This window comes from Struthio camelus, chromosome 6, assembly GCF_040807025.1.
Source record: "Struthio camelus isolate bStrCam1 chromosome 6, bStrCam1.hap1, whole genome shotgun sequence".
Classification (NCBI taxonomy): domain Eukaryota; kingdom Metazoa; phylum Chordata; class Aves; order Struthioniformes; family Struthionidae; genus Struthio; species Struthio camelus.
In genome coordinates this window covers 316,369-333,279 of record NC_090947.1, presented here as the reverse complement: position 1 = coordinate 333,279, position 16,911 = coordinate 316,369, and the positions used below count along the sequence as shown (strand labels likewise).

Sequence of the window (16,911 nt, the reverse complement as noted above, 5' to 3'; positions counted from 1 at the left end):
CCCAGGGCTGAACCTGTGTGTGAACCAAGCCTGACTTATGAAATAACTATCAAATTAGTTGCCTAATTCTCAAGTTAAATCGATTTATTGTATCCTCCCTGAATAAGCCCTGAGGCTCTGCAGCACAGGCAACTGTCTGCTAGTGGAGGAGCATTCTAAATTCAGCTTGTAGTATGTAGGTATAATAGGTATCATCTCACAGGCATGTTTCTGTCCGGGGATGCTGACAGATGTCATATTTGGGAGCAGCGCTTGTATCCCTGCAGCCCCCAGGCACAGGGGACCGCTCTGCCGGATGCTGCACAGACACAGACAGTCCCAGACCCAAAGCCTTAAAGTCAAGGTTGGATTTTAAACACGAGCATTTACAGTCATGAATTTGGGCATTTCTACCTGAATCACCCTCCCCATCCTCTGCTTTCAGCTTGATGTGGGCTCACGTCTGCAGGATGAAGGACTCCAGGTCACTCTGAAAGGCAGCAGGAGCTAATTTTATTGCCAAATTCAAGCAAGCGTTCATTAAAATCCCACCCAGCACACAGAGGGGTGGGAAACTTCAGCATCTCTGGCTCATGTGCCTCCCTCCAAGGACAGGTGTGGCTTTTATAGTAGCGCTTATAAAAACTCCATCTCTCCTGGCAGGGGCAGATAAGGCATAAAAAGCTTTTCTGCAAGGTGGAGAGGAAAGGGAAATTCATCCATGCTGAGGTGAAGTCAGGATGGGCACTTGGAGCAGAGGTGAGGGAGATGGTGCTACTCATACTAGATGCCCTGGTGCCTTCTGCCTTAAAACCCCACGAGTGGGATTCACGTGGGTGAATCACCCTCGGTATCTGCGCGGGCAGGGGTTGAGGGGGGGGTGAAGGTATCTGGGCAGGCTTTTCCAGGGGCACAGAGCTGGGGGTAGTTACTGCTGGGGGCCGGGACACCCACTTGCACCTCATGGTCATCCAGGTCCTCACCCGCCAGGTCCTCACTCACAAGGTCCTCACCCACCACATGGCCATCACTGCTAGGCACTGAAATGCCAGGAAAATGTCCTTTCTTTGGCACATCTCCATCGTTATCAGCTGCCTGCTCGACCTGCACGTCCAGGAGCAGTCAGGGAGAGACATTGCCTGCTGCCCTACAGCTCTCCCTCCTCTGTGGGCTGCTCAGCTGCCCGCACGAAGCATTGCCTCCCTCTGATCTGTGCACAACCTTGAAAAAGCCTCTCCGCCATGAACTGAGGCTTCACGACTTTTCCTTTCCAATAAAAGTCCGTTCAACGCCTCTGTGGGGCGCCAAATGCTTTCTGTAGCTGCCAGAAAGGACTTCTGAGCTATGCTCCACAGACAGCACGGACGGACAGGCGTGGGGCTCCTGCTGCCTCCGCTTCCACTTCCCCCCCAACATTACCTCTGCCAGCCGGGTTACTGCATGTGCAGCCACTGACGCACTGGTGGGAAAGGGCTGCTGACATCTCCCCTCCAACTTCCCCCCGCAGGGGGCACGGCCACCCCCCTGGCCCAGGCTGGAAACCCCCAACAAGGACGGACATCCCCATCTCTGGGCACCTCTCCCAGGCCTGGGGCACCTGGATGTCCCTCCAGCACCTCCGCAACTCACCCTCCAGACCCGGGGGCCCACCTACATGCAAAGAGGTAGGCGGACCATCAGCCTGCTCTGGGCCATCCAGCCAGGGCGACGTGGGTCCCAGAGAGTGCCCAGGGAGGAACAGTTTTCAGCCTGGACCAGCGCAGCTGCCTTCCCTGCCGCAGAGGGAGAAGGAGGCGCCGCGTGCCTGCGAGCATCCCTGCGCAGCATAGCCCGGGCCCGGCGCCCGCCTCAGGGCACCCCCGCCTCGGGCTGCCATTGGCGCTGCAGCGATGCGGCCCGGCGCCCTGGCTCTCCGCCCCTGCCATAAGAAGCCGGCCGTTCCCCGGGCGCCTGGGCCGCATTGCCGCGCCGCAGCGGGGAGGTGAGCGGGGAAGGGGCCGCGCGAGGCTGCAGCGGGTGAGCTGCCCCGGCGGCGGCCGGGGGGGGTGGGAGGGGGGTTGGCATCTGCACCTGCTGAGCAGGGACCGCTCTGCCAAGTCGGTGGCAGAGACGGGGCCAAGCCGTGGCGAGAGCCGAGGGCTGGGCGAGCCCGGGAGCCGAGCGGCTGCGCTGAGCCAGGACGCGGCCCCAGCCCCGGCCCCGGCCCCAGCCCCGGCCCCGGCCAGGGGGCTTCACGCTCGCCCCAGGCCGTTTGCTCACCCGCCCCGGCTTCCCACCCGCCGCCTGCTCCTCCCGCCCCAGGGCCGCACCACGACCATGTCCGAGCTGGAGAAGGCCATGGTGGCCATCATTGATGCTTTCCACCAGTACTCGGGCAAGGAGGGAGACAAGCACAAGCTGAAGAAAGCAGAGCTCAAGGAGCTCATTAACCACGAGCTCCCCCATTTCCTCGGCGTGAGTATCGCCCCACGCTGCTCTCCGGCGGGACGGGGGCAGGCGAAAGGCGGGGGGGGGGCTGCCCGCCCCGACGCGCGGCACGCTCCAGCTCCGGCTCCGCGGCTGGCGGGAGCACACGAGCCAACGGGGCCGCGGCTGGACGCGAGGGAAACCTGCCCCGGGGGGCTCCGGGGCCCCTTCCCCGCCGCCCGCCCGCCTCCGCCACACGTCCGAGCGGCCACTTGGCAGCGGGAGCGTCCTCGGAGCCGGGCGCTGCCGGCTGCCCCTCGCTCTGCTCCTGCCCCCTCCAGCCGCCCCCTCCGCTCCCTGCAGGAGATCAAGGACCAGGAGACCGTCGACAAAGTCATGGAGGCCCTCGACCGCGACGGCGACGCGGAGTGCGACTTCCAGGAGTTCGTGGCCTTCGTGGCCATGGTCACCGCCGCTTGCCACGAGTTCTTCGAGCGCGAATGAGGCGGCGGGCAGCTGCCCCGCAGCCCCGGCTCGCGTCGCGGCGGCAACGGCCGGGCGGCTCGCGCCTCCCGGGCCAAGAGCCGCCGCGCTGAGCAGCTACGCGGGGCTCAGCGCCGGCTCCGCGTCCGCAGCTTCCTCTGCTCCGCGCCCTTTGCCAGCCGAAAGAGCTGTCTCGGCAGCTCGCTCCCTTCTGCCGGGGGCGCCCCGGGGAATAAAAAAAACGCTCTTCGGGCCAGACGCGGGCTCTGGTGCAAACCGCCTCCTTTTCTCCCAGGCCCTGGGCTGCTCTCCCCGGCCCACCCCGCGCCAGCCCGAGGCGAAGGCCCGGGGCACCGCTGGGTCTCCCGCTGCCGGCTCGCTCCTGCGCCCGCCCGTCTCCGCGGGCAGCGGCCCTGCCCCTCGCTCGGCGCCCCGAGGACCCCAGCCCCTTCCCCCCCCCCTCCGGTGGGGTCGGTTGAGAGGAAGGATCCCCCTCTCCCCCTGCCCGGCATCGCTCCAGCGAGCCGAAAAGCCTCGGGGCTGCTGCTCCGCCCGGCAAATTCCCCCCCGCCCCGTGCGGGGGACAGCGGGGTCGGTCCCGCCTCTCCCCACCGGGTCCCCTCAGCCACCACCCTCCCGCCGCCCCCTCAGCCCGGCGCCGGCCCGCCCCGGCGGCCCCCATTGGCGGCCGCGGCCGTGGCGCCATGTCGGGCCAGGGCGGGGTGGAGCCGGGCGCCGCGGCTCGGCGGCGGGATGGCGGACGGCGGGTGCGTGAGGGAGCGCGGGCGGGCGGCGGGATGGCGGACGGCGGGTGCGTGAGGGAGCGCGGGCGGGCGGCGGGATGGCGGGCGGCGGGTGCGTGAGGGAGCGCGGGCGGGCGGCGGGATGGCGGGCGGCGGGTGCGTGAGGGAGCGCGGGCGGGCGGCGGGATGGCGGGCGGCGGGTGCGTGAGGGAGCGCGGGCGGGCGGCGGGATGGCGGGCGGCGGGTGCGTGAGGGAGCGCGGGCGGGCGGCGGGATGGCGGGCGGCGGGTGCGTGAGGGAGCGCGGGCGAGTGCGTGACTGGCGGCGGTTGGCTAACGATGGCGCTCGCCGGCAGGGCGGTGCGGCGGCGGCGCGGCGGCCCGCGGCGCTCGGCGGCCACGGCCACGGCGCTGAGCGGCTGGAGGCTGCGCTGCGAGGGCGGCCGGCAGACCTGGAGCTACGCGGGCGCCGGCGGCGGCGGCGAGGAGGCGGTGGCGGAGCGGCGGGCGCAGACGGCGCTGGAGGCGCACTGCGTCGGGCTGGACACGGTGAGGCGCGGGGGGGCGGCGCCTGAGGGGGCGGGGATGTCCGCCCGGGCACCGGTGCTGAGGTGCCCCCGATGCCATGGGGGGCGGGCGTCTCTGGGGCTGGGGGAGGAGGGGGTCCCTGGGGCTGAGGGGAGGGGAGGGGGGTCCTGGGGGCTGAGGGGAGGGGGGTCCTGGGGGCTGAGGGGAGGGGAGGGGGGGTCCCTGGGGCTGGAGGGGGAGTCCCTGGGGCTGAGGGGAGGGGAGGGGAGAGGAGGGGGGGGTCCCTGGGGCTGGAGGGCAGGGGGGGGTCCCTGGGGCTGAGGGGAGGGGGGGTCCCTGGGGCTGGGGGAGGGGGGTCTCTGGGGCTGGAGGGGGAGTCCCTGGGGCGGAGGGGAGGGGAGGGGAGAGGAGGGGGCGGTCCCTGGGGCTGGAGGGCAGGAGGGGTCCCTGGGGCTGGAGGGCAGGAGGGGTCCCTGGGGCTGGGAGAGGGGGGTCCCGGGGGCTGAGGGGAGGGGGGGTCCCTGGGGCTGGGGGAGGGGGGTCCTGGGGGCTGAGGGGAGAGGAGGGGGGGTCCCTGGGGCTGGAGGGGGAGTCCCTGGGGCTGAGGGGAGGGGAGGGGAGAGGAGGGGGGGTCCCTGGGGCTGGAGGGCAGGAGGGGTTCCTGGGGCTGGGGGAGGCATCCCTGGGGCTGAGGGGAGGGTGGGGTCCCTGGGGCTGGAGGGGAGGAGTCCTTGGGGCTGAGGGGAGGGGGAATCCCTGGGGCTGGGGGAGGAGGGGGGTCCCTGGAATTGGAGGCGGCATCCCTGGGGCTGAGGGGAGGGGGGAGTCCCTGGGGCTGGAGGGGGGATCCCTGGGGCTGGGGGAGGCATCCCTGGGGCTGAGGGAAGGGGGGGGTCCCTGGGGCTGGAGGGGGGGGTCCCTGGGGCTGAGGGGAGGGGAGGGGAGGGGAGGTCCCTGGGGCTGAGGGGAGGGTACGGTCCCTGGGGCTGGGGGAGGGGGGTCCTGGGGGCTGAGGGGAGGGGAGGGGAGGTCCCTGGGGCTGGGGGAGGGGGGTCCTGGGGGCTGAGGGGAGGGGAGGGGAGGTCCCTGGGGCTGAGGGGAGGGGAGGTCCCTGGGGCTGGGGGAGGGGGGTCCTGGGGGCTGAGGGGAGGGGAGGGGAGGGGAGGGGGGGGTCCCTGGGGCTGGAGGGGGGGGGTCCCTGGGGCTGAGGGGAGGAGTCCTTGGGGCTGAGGGGAGGGGGGGTCCCTGGAATTGGAGGCGGCATCCCTGGGGCTGAGGGGAGGGGGGGGGTCCCTGGAGTTGGAGGGGGGGGTCCCTGGGGCTGAGGGGAGGGGGGGGTCCCTGGGGCTAAAAGTGGAGAGGCCCCTGGGGCTGGTGGGGGGTCCCTAGGGCTGAGGTGCCCCACTGGGGCCTGGGCTCTCTTGGGGGTGGGGAGGAGACCCAGGCCGTGGTGTTGCCTCCCCACAGGATGAGGTGCTGCGGCCCTTGCCGGCGGCTCATACGGCGCAGGAGGCTGCCCTCAACGGCATGCGGTTTTACGCTGGCCTGCAGACTGAGGACGGGCACTGGGCTGGCGATTACGGCGGGCCGCTCTTCCTGCTCCCAGGTAGTTTGCGGCGGGGTGCTTGGCGCTCCCCCCACGCTGCTGAGGTGACCCCCCTCTCCCCGCCCCAGCCTCGTCTTGTGGCGAGCAGGAGCCCCAAGGTGCTCCTGGCTGGCTTGGCTTCGTGGGCTGGGGACAGGCCACCTAACAGGAGGCCCTTCCCTCTGCTGAGGTGGGAAGGGACAAGTTGGCCATGGCTGGGCACGTTTATTTGAAGCATGTTGCTTCATCCTGGCACGCCTCTGCGTTATCAGCAGAAGCGTCACCTGTGAAGGCTGGGGAGGCTCCCTGCGGTGTCTTGATGCAGCGTCCCAAGGCCTCGCTCCTCTCAGCCAGATAAACACCCTATGTTGGACTTCGCGAAAGAATCAGTCTGTCTGATCTTCCAGGTCTCCTCATCACTTGCCACACTGCAAAGATCCCGCTGCCGGAAGAGTTTCGGAAAGAGATGGTACGCTACCTGCGCTCTGTGCAGCTCCCAGATGGCGGCTGGGGCTTGTGAGTAGCAGAGAAACTTCTTTTGTGGTGGCAGTGGTGCCTGTGAGCTTCAGCACTTGGAGCTGCTGCCAAATCTGCCTGGCCCTGGGGAGTGGGAGGTGGCAGCTGTGATATCTCTGGGCGGCTGCTTATGCAGGACTCCAGGGATGTGCCTTGCCCACTGTAGCGGAGAGCCTCGTTGCATCTCCTCCTTGGTACTATGTCCCAAAGCGTTATGCGCTTCAAGGCAGTGCAGAGCAAAAATATTTGTACCCAGGTTGGGTCTCCCTTTTCCGCAGTCATCCCTAGCATCCCATTTTGCCCTGGCAAAGAGCCCTGTGCAGTGGGTTGTGCCTAACAGCTATCCTCTGTGTGTGTGTGACAGGCATGTGGAAGACAAATCGACGGTGTTTGGCACAGCGCTCAACTACACAGCCCTGAGGATCCTGGGGGTTGGGCCAGACGACCCTGATGTTGTGCGGGCCCGTGTCAACCTGCACAGCAGAGGTCAGCTCTGCTGCCTGGTACAGCAGCCATGGGGCTGGGACGACAGTGAGAGAGGTTTGGCTGGCCCCGAGGGCTGAGTGGAGCATGCGGGGGCTACTAGGCAGCAGAGGAGCTGATGCTTTTGCTTGCCTTTGATGGCACCTGCATTTCAGATAAGCCTGAGAAAGCACGTTTTGTTTCTGGACCATGGTCTACTAGCTGTTTTTTGGCATGAGTCCCAGCCCATGTGGCATCTCCCAGAAGCAGGGAGAAGGAGATCCTGCAATGTGGGAGAAAGCAGGGAGCTGGCATGGTTGCGTTAACCCCGAGAGCTAACATCCTTCTCTGCAGGAGGTGCTGTGGGAATCCCTTCCTGGGGGAAGTTTTGGCTGGCTGTCTTGAATGTTTACAGCTGGGAGGGAATGAACACACTTCTCCCAGAGATGTGGTACGTGGTGCTCGAGGTGGGGAGCGTTGTCAGTCCCGCTGTCAGCCTTGATCCCCAAGCTCTCCCAGGCGTTGGTGTTTACAGGGCTCACCCCACCTGCAGCCGAGGCTGCTCAAGCTGCCTGTGGGCTGGGAGACGGGCAGCAAGGCCAGCCAGCGGGTGGATAGGAATGAACGCTGCGCTGAAGGGATATGCCGGAGCTCAGCCCTGTGAGCCCTCCCTGTAGGGACCCTGATATATGCATTAGTTCCCTGCCACCAGTATCTTCTGCCCTTGTGTCCAGCCAGAACTGGGCTCCAGCAGGACAGAGCTTGTTGTGTGTAAGGCTGCCAGCTCTAACCCCCACCTGTAGCCTTCGTGATTGCTCAGAGGATCCTGAGCAGCTCATTGGTGTCAGAGAGGCTTGAAAGAGTATGATGAGTGTTTTCCCCTGGGGGAAATCAAAGGGTGCCCAGTGCCAAGGATTGCTTGAGCTTTGTCATCAGATGTGTTCAGTTGTCAGTCTGGGCCTCTACCTTCAAGATTGCCCTGGCAGGAGAGGTGTAACTGATCAGACTTCTCTGTCTCCTCTCTGAGCTCAGGGTCCTCCCTGCCCTGCCTGAGTTGACCCAGGAAAGGTCTCTGCTGGCCCTGATGGGGAGGGAGCAGCCTTGTTGGGGGGGACCTGCATGGGGCCAGGCTGCATGGATGTTCCCTTCTGTCCTTTGCAACTGTACTGGCAGCAAAGGGCCTGGTGCAGGGGATAGGGAAAGGTACCACCTGCTCCAGGCATCCCCCTGCCAGCACATCATCTCTCCGTGCCTCCCTTGGCCCTCCTTATCACTCATGCTAGTACCTTCTCTGTTGTGAACAGGCTGCTCCCTACGTGGTTCCCAGCCCACCCATCCCGGCTCTGGTGTCACTGCCGCCAGGTTTACCTCCCCATGAGCTATTGTTATGCCAAGCGTCTGTCAGCAGAAGAGGATGAGCTCATACAGAGCTTGCGGCAGGTAAGCAGATGATCCTGGTGGGGCTCCCCAACAAGGATACCTGTGTCTGTGGCCTGCTGCTATGCCAGTCATGTCCTTGGGGCCAGCCTCTGGTTTGCCAAGTGACAGCTCTCGCCTGCACAGAGGAAGTGGTCTCTCTGTCCAGGGCCAACTGCCTGCAATGAGCTGCCTTGGGGTGTTTGCTTGCAGCCTGCCAGGCTGATGCCCTGTGTTCTCCCGTGTCAGGAGCTGTACGTGCAGGACTACGCCAGCATAGACTGGCCAGCCCAGAGGAACAACGTGGCTGCTTGCGATGTGTACACACCACACAGCTGGCTTCTGGAGGTGGCTTATGGTGAGTGCAGCGTTGGCTGGGGCGGGAGGGCTCTTACCATGTTACTGCCCTTGCGCAAGCTGGCAATGGAGCTGAGGCTGCCTTGTACCACAGAGGCTCTCTAAGGTCTACTGCCAGCTACTGGTGCATGTCCTGGATCTGGAATAGAGACTCTGATTGCGTGACCAATGGGCTTCTGCCTCCGTGAGAGCAGCAGGACCTTGTGTCCTGATTCTTGCGCCCCTCTGGGGCAGAGTAATCCCTATATTTCCCTCAGTTAGTCGTGGTGTGAGCAGTGGCACAGCCAACCACAACAAGTGGTTCTGACTGCACGGGGCAGGTTTTTCACCGCACATCCCTTTCTTCTGCAGCCATCATGAACATGTATGAAGCCCACCACAGCACCTCCTTGCGGCAGCGAGCCATGACAGAGCTGTACGATCACATCAAAGCTGATGACAGGTTCACCAAATGCATCAGCATTGGCCCGGTAGGGCCCTTTAGAAATCGTGCCCTTGGCTCTATTTCTTCTTGTGCCTTTGAGGGACTGGGCTGGGGTCCCCCAGCCCTTTCCAAGTGTGACCTGTAACCATAACCAATGGATCTTGCTTAGCAGCAGCAGCAGCAGCTGTGCCTGATGCTAAAGAGCTTACAGCTAACAGGGCACAGGAGATGCAGTGGGCAAGGGGGCAGCTGTGGTCTCTGAAGGGGGGGCATCTTTCCCTTTGTCAAGGGAAATGATCTGAGGGGAAGCCCTAGGGTAATCTCATGGCTGAGCTGGGCAGGGTTGCGTGCTTAGGGTGACACAATGGATTCAACCCTTGGGACAAAGCCTGCCACCCGTAGAGGGCTGTGTGCTGGGTGGGAGTGATGTATATCTCTGGGACTGGAAGATACTATGTCCAGGGCCGTGATGATACTGTTCTCTTGGCAGATTTCCAAGACCATCAACATGCTGGTTCGCTGGTTCGTGGATGGGGAGAAATCCCCAGCTTTTCAGGAGCATGTCTCCAGGATCCCTGACTATCTCTGGTAAGGGCTGAGCATGGCCTGCCTGGCACGGCAGAGGGCTCTGATTCATTTGTGTGAGCACACTGTGGCTTTCAGCCCTTTTCCCGGCGCTCTCGCTGTGCCTGCACTGCAGCACTGTGCTTTCTTCTCCCACAGGCTGGGCCTCGATGGCATGAAGATGCAGGTGAAGTGCTGTGGGATTTCGGCTGTGACTGAGAGGGACCCAGGCGTGCTGTGGCAGCCCGTGGGATGGGATAGCTTGTTCACGCTTGGGCTGAGCTCCCAGCGGCTTGCCTTACTTGTCTCACTGCCACTTCCCCTGGCTGTGCCAGCAGTGAGCAGCGTTTGTCGTGCTGGTCTGCCTCTCAGTGTCCGGCTGTCAGTCGAGGGGTAGCTCGAGGCCTCTGTCCCCTTCATCCCCACAGATGCTGGGAGAAGAGAAGGAGGAAGACATGGTGACACGGACAGGCCACTGCCCCTCTGCTCAGATGTTGCATGTGGACACAGCCATGCTTCTCTCCTGGCCTTTGCCTCCCTCTGCTCCTCATCCCTGGCTGCCTCTCCCGTCCCACCAGTGCCTGGTGCAGGCTGTACCAGCTGTGTCATTTTCCATCCCCTTTCCATCCCTGTGCTGTTGTGTCCGTCCCCTCTGTGCCTGCATGTTAGCCGTGGTGCTGCACAACCTGAAACTGAGATGCAAGGTGGAGGGAGCTCATGGGGGTAATGCAAGAGGGAGGTGCTGCCCCAGAGACCCCATGGCTGGGACAGGCTGCTGTGCTGCCACAGGCAGCTGCCTCTTACTGCCTGCTCTCTCTCTTCCAGGGGACGAATGGATCCCAGCTGTGGGACACTGCCTTTGCCGTCCAAGCCTTTTTGGAGGTAATGCTTCCTTCAGCGCTACGTGCTGCTTCAGGAAAGTGGCGTCTCCTGGCCCATCCCCAAATGCTGGGTGGTTCCTATTGTGCATGCCCTCAGAGCTCTGCTGTGCTGATCCTGGCATCACGTTGTATACCAGGGCCGAGTGAACATGCTCCTTCTCAGAGCTGTTGACTTGTTACCTCCACCATCCGGGCCCAGGTGGTACGCAGGGTGCCCGGTGCAGCTAGTGCAGCCCAGCACTGTCAGTGGTTTTCAAAGCAAGAGGCCATGATCTTTGCTGAATGGATCAAGTTAGGTTTCCCTGTCTCTGCAGCCTGTGGTAAAACCCTGGCTCTTCTTCTGTACTCTGCTTGGCTCTGGTGCCTGCCCGTCTGGCAAGGAGAGCATGCAGGATCCCCGCTTTGCAGCGCTGCAGGGTAGCCATGGTGGGCATGCTTTTGGGAGGGTGATGTGGTTGCCCAGATAAGCCCCTACCCTGGCCAGGCAAATGCCTCTCCAGTGACAGCAACGACAGCTCCAACTGTAGAAGCTTCTAGTGGAAACAGATGGATACGCGCAAAGTATGAATGCAAAGCTATGGGAAGGGATATATGAAAGGCAGGAGTTGACTGCACCTAGACCAGAAGGTCAGTGAGATTCCAGCACATCCTCCTCTACTTGAGGGACATGTGTGACAGCCGCAGCTCCTTGCTGACTCTGCACCTCCATTTCCAGGCAGAAGCCCAGAAGATCCCTGAATTCACGTCCTGCCTCCAAAACGCCCATGAGTTCCTCAAGTTCAGCCAGGTGAGCAGAGCTGGTTGGTGGTGTCTCTGTTGTGATGGCTGCACAAGCTCTGTGTTTACTTACAGCCCTATTGAATGCTTCTGTTGCCTTCTGAAGAGCTCTTCTGCAGGGCTGGACTAGCAAAGCTCTGGGGACAACCTTTTGGTTCCCGCATCATTTTTGCTGGGGAGCTAACTCTGCAGCTTGCAGAGGACCTTGGCTGGCTTCTAGAGCTTGCTGCAAAGCCCTATGGATTGTTTGGGTTGGCTTCCTTGCGCTACGAAAAGCTGGGGAACAGCGAGCTCGAGAGTCTTTGCCTCTCATCTGGCCTGGTGACCGCGTGTTTGAGGTATCCTGCTGGGAAATCCGGCTTCCTTGGCTAATGACTGCATGGGCTCAGCTCCTGCTGGCCAGGCTTGTGGAGTCATGGGTGGCTCAGCGCAGATGCAGCTGTAGGTCTTGCTTATGGTGCTGGCAAAGGGAGCACTGAAAGTGGATGGCTTCCTGATGGGAAAGCAATGAAGAGGGGACAGGGGATTCAGCAACACTTGGCTAAGTCAGGCTGAAAGGTGATTTCTCACTGCTCCCGGGCCAGCTTCTGGCCTTGGCCGCCTCCCTCAGTAAAGGACAAATGGTGCCCAGGCCCATAGAGCTCTGCTCTTGCAATGGTTTCAGCATGTGTCTGCTGCCAGGCACCTCTGGCCTGCCCTCACTGTTGCTCTTGTCCTCTGCAGATCCCAGAGAACCCACCTGACTACCAGAAATATTATCGCCATATGAACAAGGTACAACAGCTGGAGCTGGCTGCTGTGGGAGGGGCAACTGGGGCAGTAATTTGGGCAGAGGGGATGGGACTGAGGGGCAGTGACTTCCCCTGCGCAAGGGCAGAGCAAGTCTGGGGAGCTGAGCCCTCCCGACCCTTCCCCAGGGTGGCTTCCCCTTCAGCACCCGGGATTGTGGCTGGATCGTGGCTGACTGCACGGCAGAGGGGCTGAAGTCGGTGATGCTGCTGCAGGAGAAGTGCCCCTTCATAACCAAGCTCGTCCCCTCTGAGCGCCTCTTTGAGGCCGTGAATGTGGTAAGTGCTGCAAAACCTGGGCGGTGGGGAAACGCCACCAGCTAAACCAAGCTAAAATAAGAGAAGGTAAGGCCTGATGTTAGGCCTGGTATTGCATAAGCTGGTACAAGGCCTATGGCCTGCTAATAGCAATGGTGACACCACATTTGCTGTGATACGAGTCTCTGGAACGGTGGTCCGGATTGGGTGTGACTGTGGATTGGGATGTGAGTTATTCACCTACCCTGTGGGCTTGTGAGCCTGACTCTGTCCTCACTCTTGGCTCGGGGGTGGACTGGGCCAGTCAGTCAGGACTGCCTGTGGGCCAGTCCAGACCCCACTCTCTCCTTGTCCGGGCAGTTGCTGAGCATGAGGAACTCCGATGGAGGCTTTGCTACATATGAAACCAAGCGAGGAGGTCGCTTACTGGAGCTGCTGAACCCCTCGGAGGTGTTTGGTAAGGGGAGCTGTATGGGGCTGATCATCCTGCCTGCTGCAAGGTGCCCTGGCTTTTTTGCCTCAAGTCCCTCTACAGGATGAGCGTGCGCTGGGGCCAGGAAAGGGGTTGGCAGCGTGCTGCCGGGAGAGCTGCCCGGCAGAGGGGCTGTTGCATTGCTGTCCTCCTCCCACCGGCAGGTGACATCATGATTGACTACACCTATGTGGAGTGCACGTCGGCTGTCATGCAGGCACTCAGACACTTCCACGAGGTGTTCCCCGAGCACAGAGCCCCAGAGATCAGGTGAGACACTAAGAGGAGAGTGGGGCAGAGGAGAAAACAGGCTGCAGTCACCTGTGCTGCCTGCCATGGCCCGAGTTGGCACATCCCCCTGTTGAGCCTTGTTGGGGCCTCTGTGTTGGCATGGATTAGCCCTTGGTGCATTCAAGGCTGGGATGCTGCTGACATCTCCAAACCAGAGCTCCCTGTAAGAGGCTGAGGCCTAGCCTGGCTCAAGGAGCAAGGCACAGGCCATTTATCTTGATGGGATGAAGCAGGGGGGATTTGATGAAGCAACTGCCTGTCTCTTCACGTAGCGGTTGCCTCGATCTTGCAACCGGTTACTGGTTGGGTTTCCTGTTGCGTGCCAGCTCATGGCTGAAAAGCATCCAAGTGGTGCATGATTCCACTGTGAGATCCTGTGGGGTCCCCCTGCCCCAGGGACTGTGGGGCTTCCTGTCTGCACACTCTTGTTTCTTGAGCCATCTTATAACGAGGGTCTACCAAATCCTCAGAGGGACCGATGGCTGCATAGGCAGCCACTGAGTTGGGGCTGCTTTTGAAGCAAACATCTTTCTCCTGACCAGAGAGACTCTGCAGAAAGGCCTGGACTTCTGTCGGAGGACGCAGCGAGCTGACGGGTCGTGGGAAGGGTAAGCAGTGCTCCCGTGGCCTGTCTTTCCCCCGGCAGCCCTAGTGCAAGAGAGACTGTGGTGGCAGGCGCTCCTGGCTGGCAGGATGCGTGGGAAGGGCAAGTGGCAGCCGTTTGGTTGGTTGGTTGGTTCCCCCCCCCACCCCACCACCACTGTTCAGCTGCTGTGTGCTTTGCTCACCTGTCTTCTCTCTCCAGCCCACATGGAGCGGGCGCCTTGCATGCTGCATAAGGCCTTGGCAATCCTTGGGGGTTGGGGTGGCTCCAGCTCCTCTGGTCCCTAAGTGTCTAGTGCCTCCTGAGCAAGCTGGGAGCAGTCCTGACAGGACTGGGCATGGTCGTGCCATAGTGACCGTGGGCTGCAGGGTCCTGTGCCTCTGCCCAGCTCTGCGTTTGCTCTGACCGCAGCAGCGTCGCAGCCTGCATCTACCCTGGGCTGTGCAAACCTGACGTTACTGCTCTCCCGTCCCTCCTAGGAGCTGGGGGGTTTGTTTCACCTATGGCACCTGGTTTGGCCTGGAGGCGTTTGCCAGTATGCAGCACACATACCGCGACGGGTGAGTGAGGGGCAGTATGGTTCCCCTGCCCCTCTCTCTTGGGCAGGACCATGTGGTGGGGCTGAGATGATCCGCTGGCCGGCCCAGCCGCTCCCCCTCCCAAATCTTGTGCCTGTGATATGACCAGGGTACTCACTGCCTGAGCCTCTCGGGCAGCCCCCACCATGGGCATGGTAGAGCATGGCTGCCATCTGTGACTGGGGCACATGGGTGCAAACTCTCCTCGGCCCTCAGCCCCCTCCGTTTCTCTGCCCCTTCTTTGCAGGGCTGCGTGCAGAGAGGTGGCCCGGGCCTGCCAGTTCCTGCTTTCCAAGCAGATGGTGGACGGTGGATGGGGAGAAAACTTTGAGTCGTGCGAGCAGCGCGTGTACGTGCAGAGTGCCACGTCGCAGATCCACAATACGTGCTGGGCCCTGCTGGGGCTCATGGCTGTCAGGTAGGAGCAGCCCTCGCCTCTTCAGGTGCTGCGTGGCCCTGAGTCCCTGGTGAGATAGGAAATGCAGGCCAAGTTATAGGGAAGAGCTGGCATGGGCCCTGGGCCTAGCTGTGCACCATATGACGTTTTCTGAAAGATGCTGGTGGTCACAAGCCTGCTGCAGGGAGGGACTTGCTGGAGCTGTGGTCTGTGGGCTGGTGAGGCTCTTGATGCCTGGGGGAAGGGGAGCCATTGCAAAGCAGCGTGGATCACAAGCGCAAGCCTCAGGCCTGGGACGATTTTGCCATATTCATAATGTCAGGTGTCCTAGGATTGTAAGGGGTCTTCCCAAAGCACTTGGCATGCCAGAGACAAGCGTGGGGAGCCTGGAGGTAGCTGAGTTCCCTAAGCATGTGGATAGAGGTATGTGAACAGTCTAGATCCAGGAGTCTTGGTCTCCTCTGTGCTTTGCAGGTACCCTGATATTAGTGTTCTGGAAAGAGGCATCAAAGTGTTGATCGATAAACAGCTGCCGAATGGGGATTGGCCTCAGGTATGTAGATCCGTTCTTGCCTCTCTAAGGGGTTCCTCTGGTGTTGAAGGTGTCCTGGGCACCGTGCAGCTATTACAATGGTGTGTTTTCTCTTACCTACAAGAGAAGCCACTTGTGGGTTTTGCTGGGGGGACCCCAGGGAGGAGATGAGCTCGGCCCTATGTCCTAAACCCAACTGTGGCTGCTTATGGTGCAGTGAGATGGCAGCCCAAGGCTCATATGGGGTAGAGGGAAGTGTTTCAGGAGAGGGCGGTGCGACCCTGAGGAGCACAGGTGAGGGGGATGCAGCTAGTTCCCTGTCACCCACACCACCTTGCTGTTTTTCTCTCAGGAGAACATCGCTGGAGTATTCAACAAGTCGTGTGCCATCAGCTACACCTCCTACCGCAACGTCTTCCCCATCTGGACGCTGGGGCGTTTCTCCCGGCTGCATCCCAACAGCGCTCTCGCGAGGCAGCTGCAGTCCGGATCCTCTGCTGGGGCAGGGAAAACCCCAAAGGAGACCTTGTCTGCCTGACCCCAGGCCATTGCAGACACTGTGGCCTCCAAATTGTTTCTGCTATAACTTGCCATGTAGGGGCACAGGGTTATTTCCTTCTGCAGTATTTACACGCCTGTCTTGCTGCAGCCCTGAACCACTGCCTCTCCCAGGGAAGAGAGTGCCACATGGTGCCACTGGGTCCCCATTTGCTTTCTGTTGACCCTTTTCTAAGAATCAGCTTTTTAAAAGACTCTCTCGCCTTACAGCGCATGCATTGAGGCACCTTTTTCAGATCACCAATTTGATCCAAAAGAGAAAGCTGCCCAGCTGTGTTGTATTAGACATCTAGACAGGCTTGATCTCTCATCCTGGCTAGAGTAAAGCTGTCTGTATCCTCCCCTTGTGCTGTCCTGGCTCTCTCAGGTTGCCTGTCTGCAGCAAGAGTGTGGGATTTTGGGCTTTCCCTGTGCCCAGCATCGTGATGGGGGTGCATCACACGCCCTGCTGTATGAGTGCCAAAAACTACCTTTGAAGTGCTCTTTCCTCTGGAGCCTCCACTGGGAGGGGAGGGGCATCTGTCTCCCGCAGCTGGTTAGGGAAGAGAAGTGCTTCACCCTTTTTTCTGCTGTTCTGCCCCCCACCCAGCCAGTGGTACCTGGCCTCCCAGAGCCTCACGGAGGAAGTCGCCAGCATTGCTCCTGCTTTGAAAAACTGGCCAGAAAAACTGAGGCAGAAAGCACTGAGGTGATTAGCGTCAGGGGTGCAGTCCGGGTCTCCCAGGCTCCAGCCTTTCCCCAGTGCAGCAGGCACGCTAGTTCTTTTAGCGTGGATGAGTTGCGCTGGAGGCCGTCTGTGCCTTCCGGCCCTCTCCGTCACAGGGAGGAGAGGTGAGGGCTGCCTCTGAGCAGTGGTGTGTTGGGCTTTTCTTTTTTGTCTTCAGAGCTGGAAGTTGTGCTGAATGACAAAATAAATTACTAATGGTGTTGCGTATGGTAAGTAGCTGTATGCTGGTCCCTTCTTGGCCTGCCCCGGTGTGCGTCCCAGGTAGTGGGGAGCTTGGCCAGCTACATCCTGTAGCCTGGTTTGGCTCACCTCTCAGTTTTTTTGCATCCTCTTAGTAGCTGCTCTGCCCTCCAGCGTATGCCTTGCTGTTTGGTGCAGTCTCCAGGCTTGCTGAGAGTATGCTCCATCTTCTTGCCCTAGTTAAATTTGAAATGCTTATTCAAGCAAACTCAGCTTGGACTTTTGACAGCCTTGTTTGCCTTTTTCAAATTCTGGGCTCCTTTAAACTTGTCTGTGATAATACTGTGCATTTAAAGCACCTCGATGTTCTCCATCAAAAACAGGAAGGTATTTTTAAGTCATTGTA

General features: G+C 61.3%; 2 protein-coding genes across 4 annotated transcripts; both read left to right on the top strand.

The window, feature by feature from the left end:
- The first annotated feature begins 1,698 nt into the window (after nucleotides 1–1,698).
- Nucleotides 1,699–3,131, top strand: LOC138067594 (protein S100-B-like). 2 transcript variants are annotated; one of them, XM_068947659.1, is made up of 3 exons: nucleotides 1,699–1,960; nucleotides 2,281–2,433; nucleotides 2,749–3,131. In XM_068947659.1, exons 2-3 carry the CDS (start codon nucleotides 2,296–2,298, stop codon nucleotides 2,887–2,889), a joined length of 279 nt encoding a protein of 92 aa, XP_068803760.1. In that variant the 5' UTR covers nucleotides 1,699–1,960; nucleotides 2,281–2,295; the 3' UTR covers nucleotides 2,890–3,131. The 2 variants fall into 2 exon arrangements, with proteins under 2 accessions (XP_068803760.1, XP_068803761.1); XM_068947660.1 differs by having other exon boundaries at nucleotides 1,706–1,995.
- Nucleotides 3,132–3,996: 865 nt separating this feature from the next.
- Nucleotides 3,997–16,538, top strand: LSS (lanosterol synthase). 2 transcript variants are annotated; one of them, XM_068947658.1, is made up of 21 exons: nucleotides 3,997–4,159; nucleotides 5,606–5,744; nucleotides 6,131–6,239; nucleotides 6,604–6,725; nucleotides 7,056–7,152; nucleotides 8,006–8,141; nucleotides 8,367–8,475; nucleotides 8,826–8,944; nucleotides 9,389–9,486; nucleotides 9,622–9,649; nucleotides 10,288–10,344; nucleotides 11,059–11,130; nucleotides 11,844–11,894; nucleotides 12,038–12,187; nucleotides 12,527–12,623; nucleotides 12,803–12,908; nucleotides 13,472–13,537; nucleotides 14,013–14,093; nucleotides 14,359–14,529; nucleotides 14,983–15,061; nucleotides 15,393–16,538. In XM_068947658.1, exons 2-21 carry the CDS (start codon nucleotides 5,666–5,668, stop codon nucleotides 15,576–15,578), a joined length of 2,013 nt encoding a protein of 670 aa, XP_068803759.1. In that variant the 5' UTR covers nucleotides 3,997–4,159; nucleotides 5,606–5,665; the 3' UTR covers nucleotides 15,579–16,538. The 2 variants fall into 2 exon arrangements, with proteins under 2 accessions (XP_068803759.1, XP_068803758.1); XM_068947657.1 differs by lacking the exon at nucleotides 14,013–14,093 and having other exon boundaries at nucleotides 4,021–4,159.
- Nucleotides 16,539–16,911: the final 373 nt, after the last annotated feature.

What these genes read in the sequence shown, in the direction of transcription:
- LOC138067594 (XM_068947659.1), top strand. Translation starts at nt 2,296, where the DNA reads ATGTCCGAGCTGGAGAAGGCCATGGTGGCCATCATTGATGCTTTCCAC. An exon ending in AGCTCCCCCATTTCCTCGGC is followed by an intron (nt 2,434 to 2,748) that starts GTGAGTATCGCC and finishes CGCTCCCTGCAG; the next exon opens with GAGATCAAGGACCAGGAGAC.
- LSS (XM_068947658.1), top strand. Translation starts at nt 5,666, where the DNA reads ATGCGGTTTTACGCTGGCCTGCAGACTGAGGACGGGCACTGGGCTGGC. An exon ending in CCAGATGGCGGCTGGGGCTT is followed by an intron (nt 6,240 to 6,603) that starts GTGAGTAGCAGA and finishes TGTGTGTGACAG; the next exon opens with GCATGTGGAAGACAAATCGA. An exon ending in AGTTCCTCAAGTTCAGCCAG is followed by an intron (nt 11,131 to 11,843) that starts GTGAGCAGAGCT and finishes TGTCCTCTGCAG; the next exon opens with ATCCCAGAGAACCCACCTGA.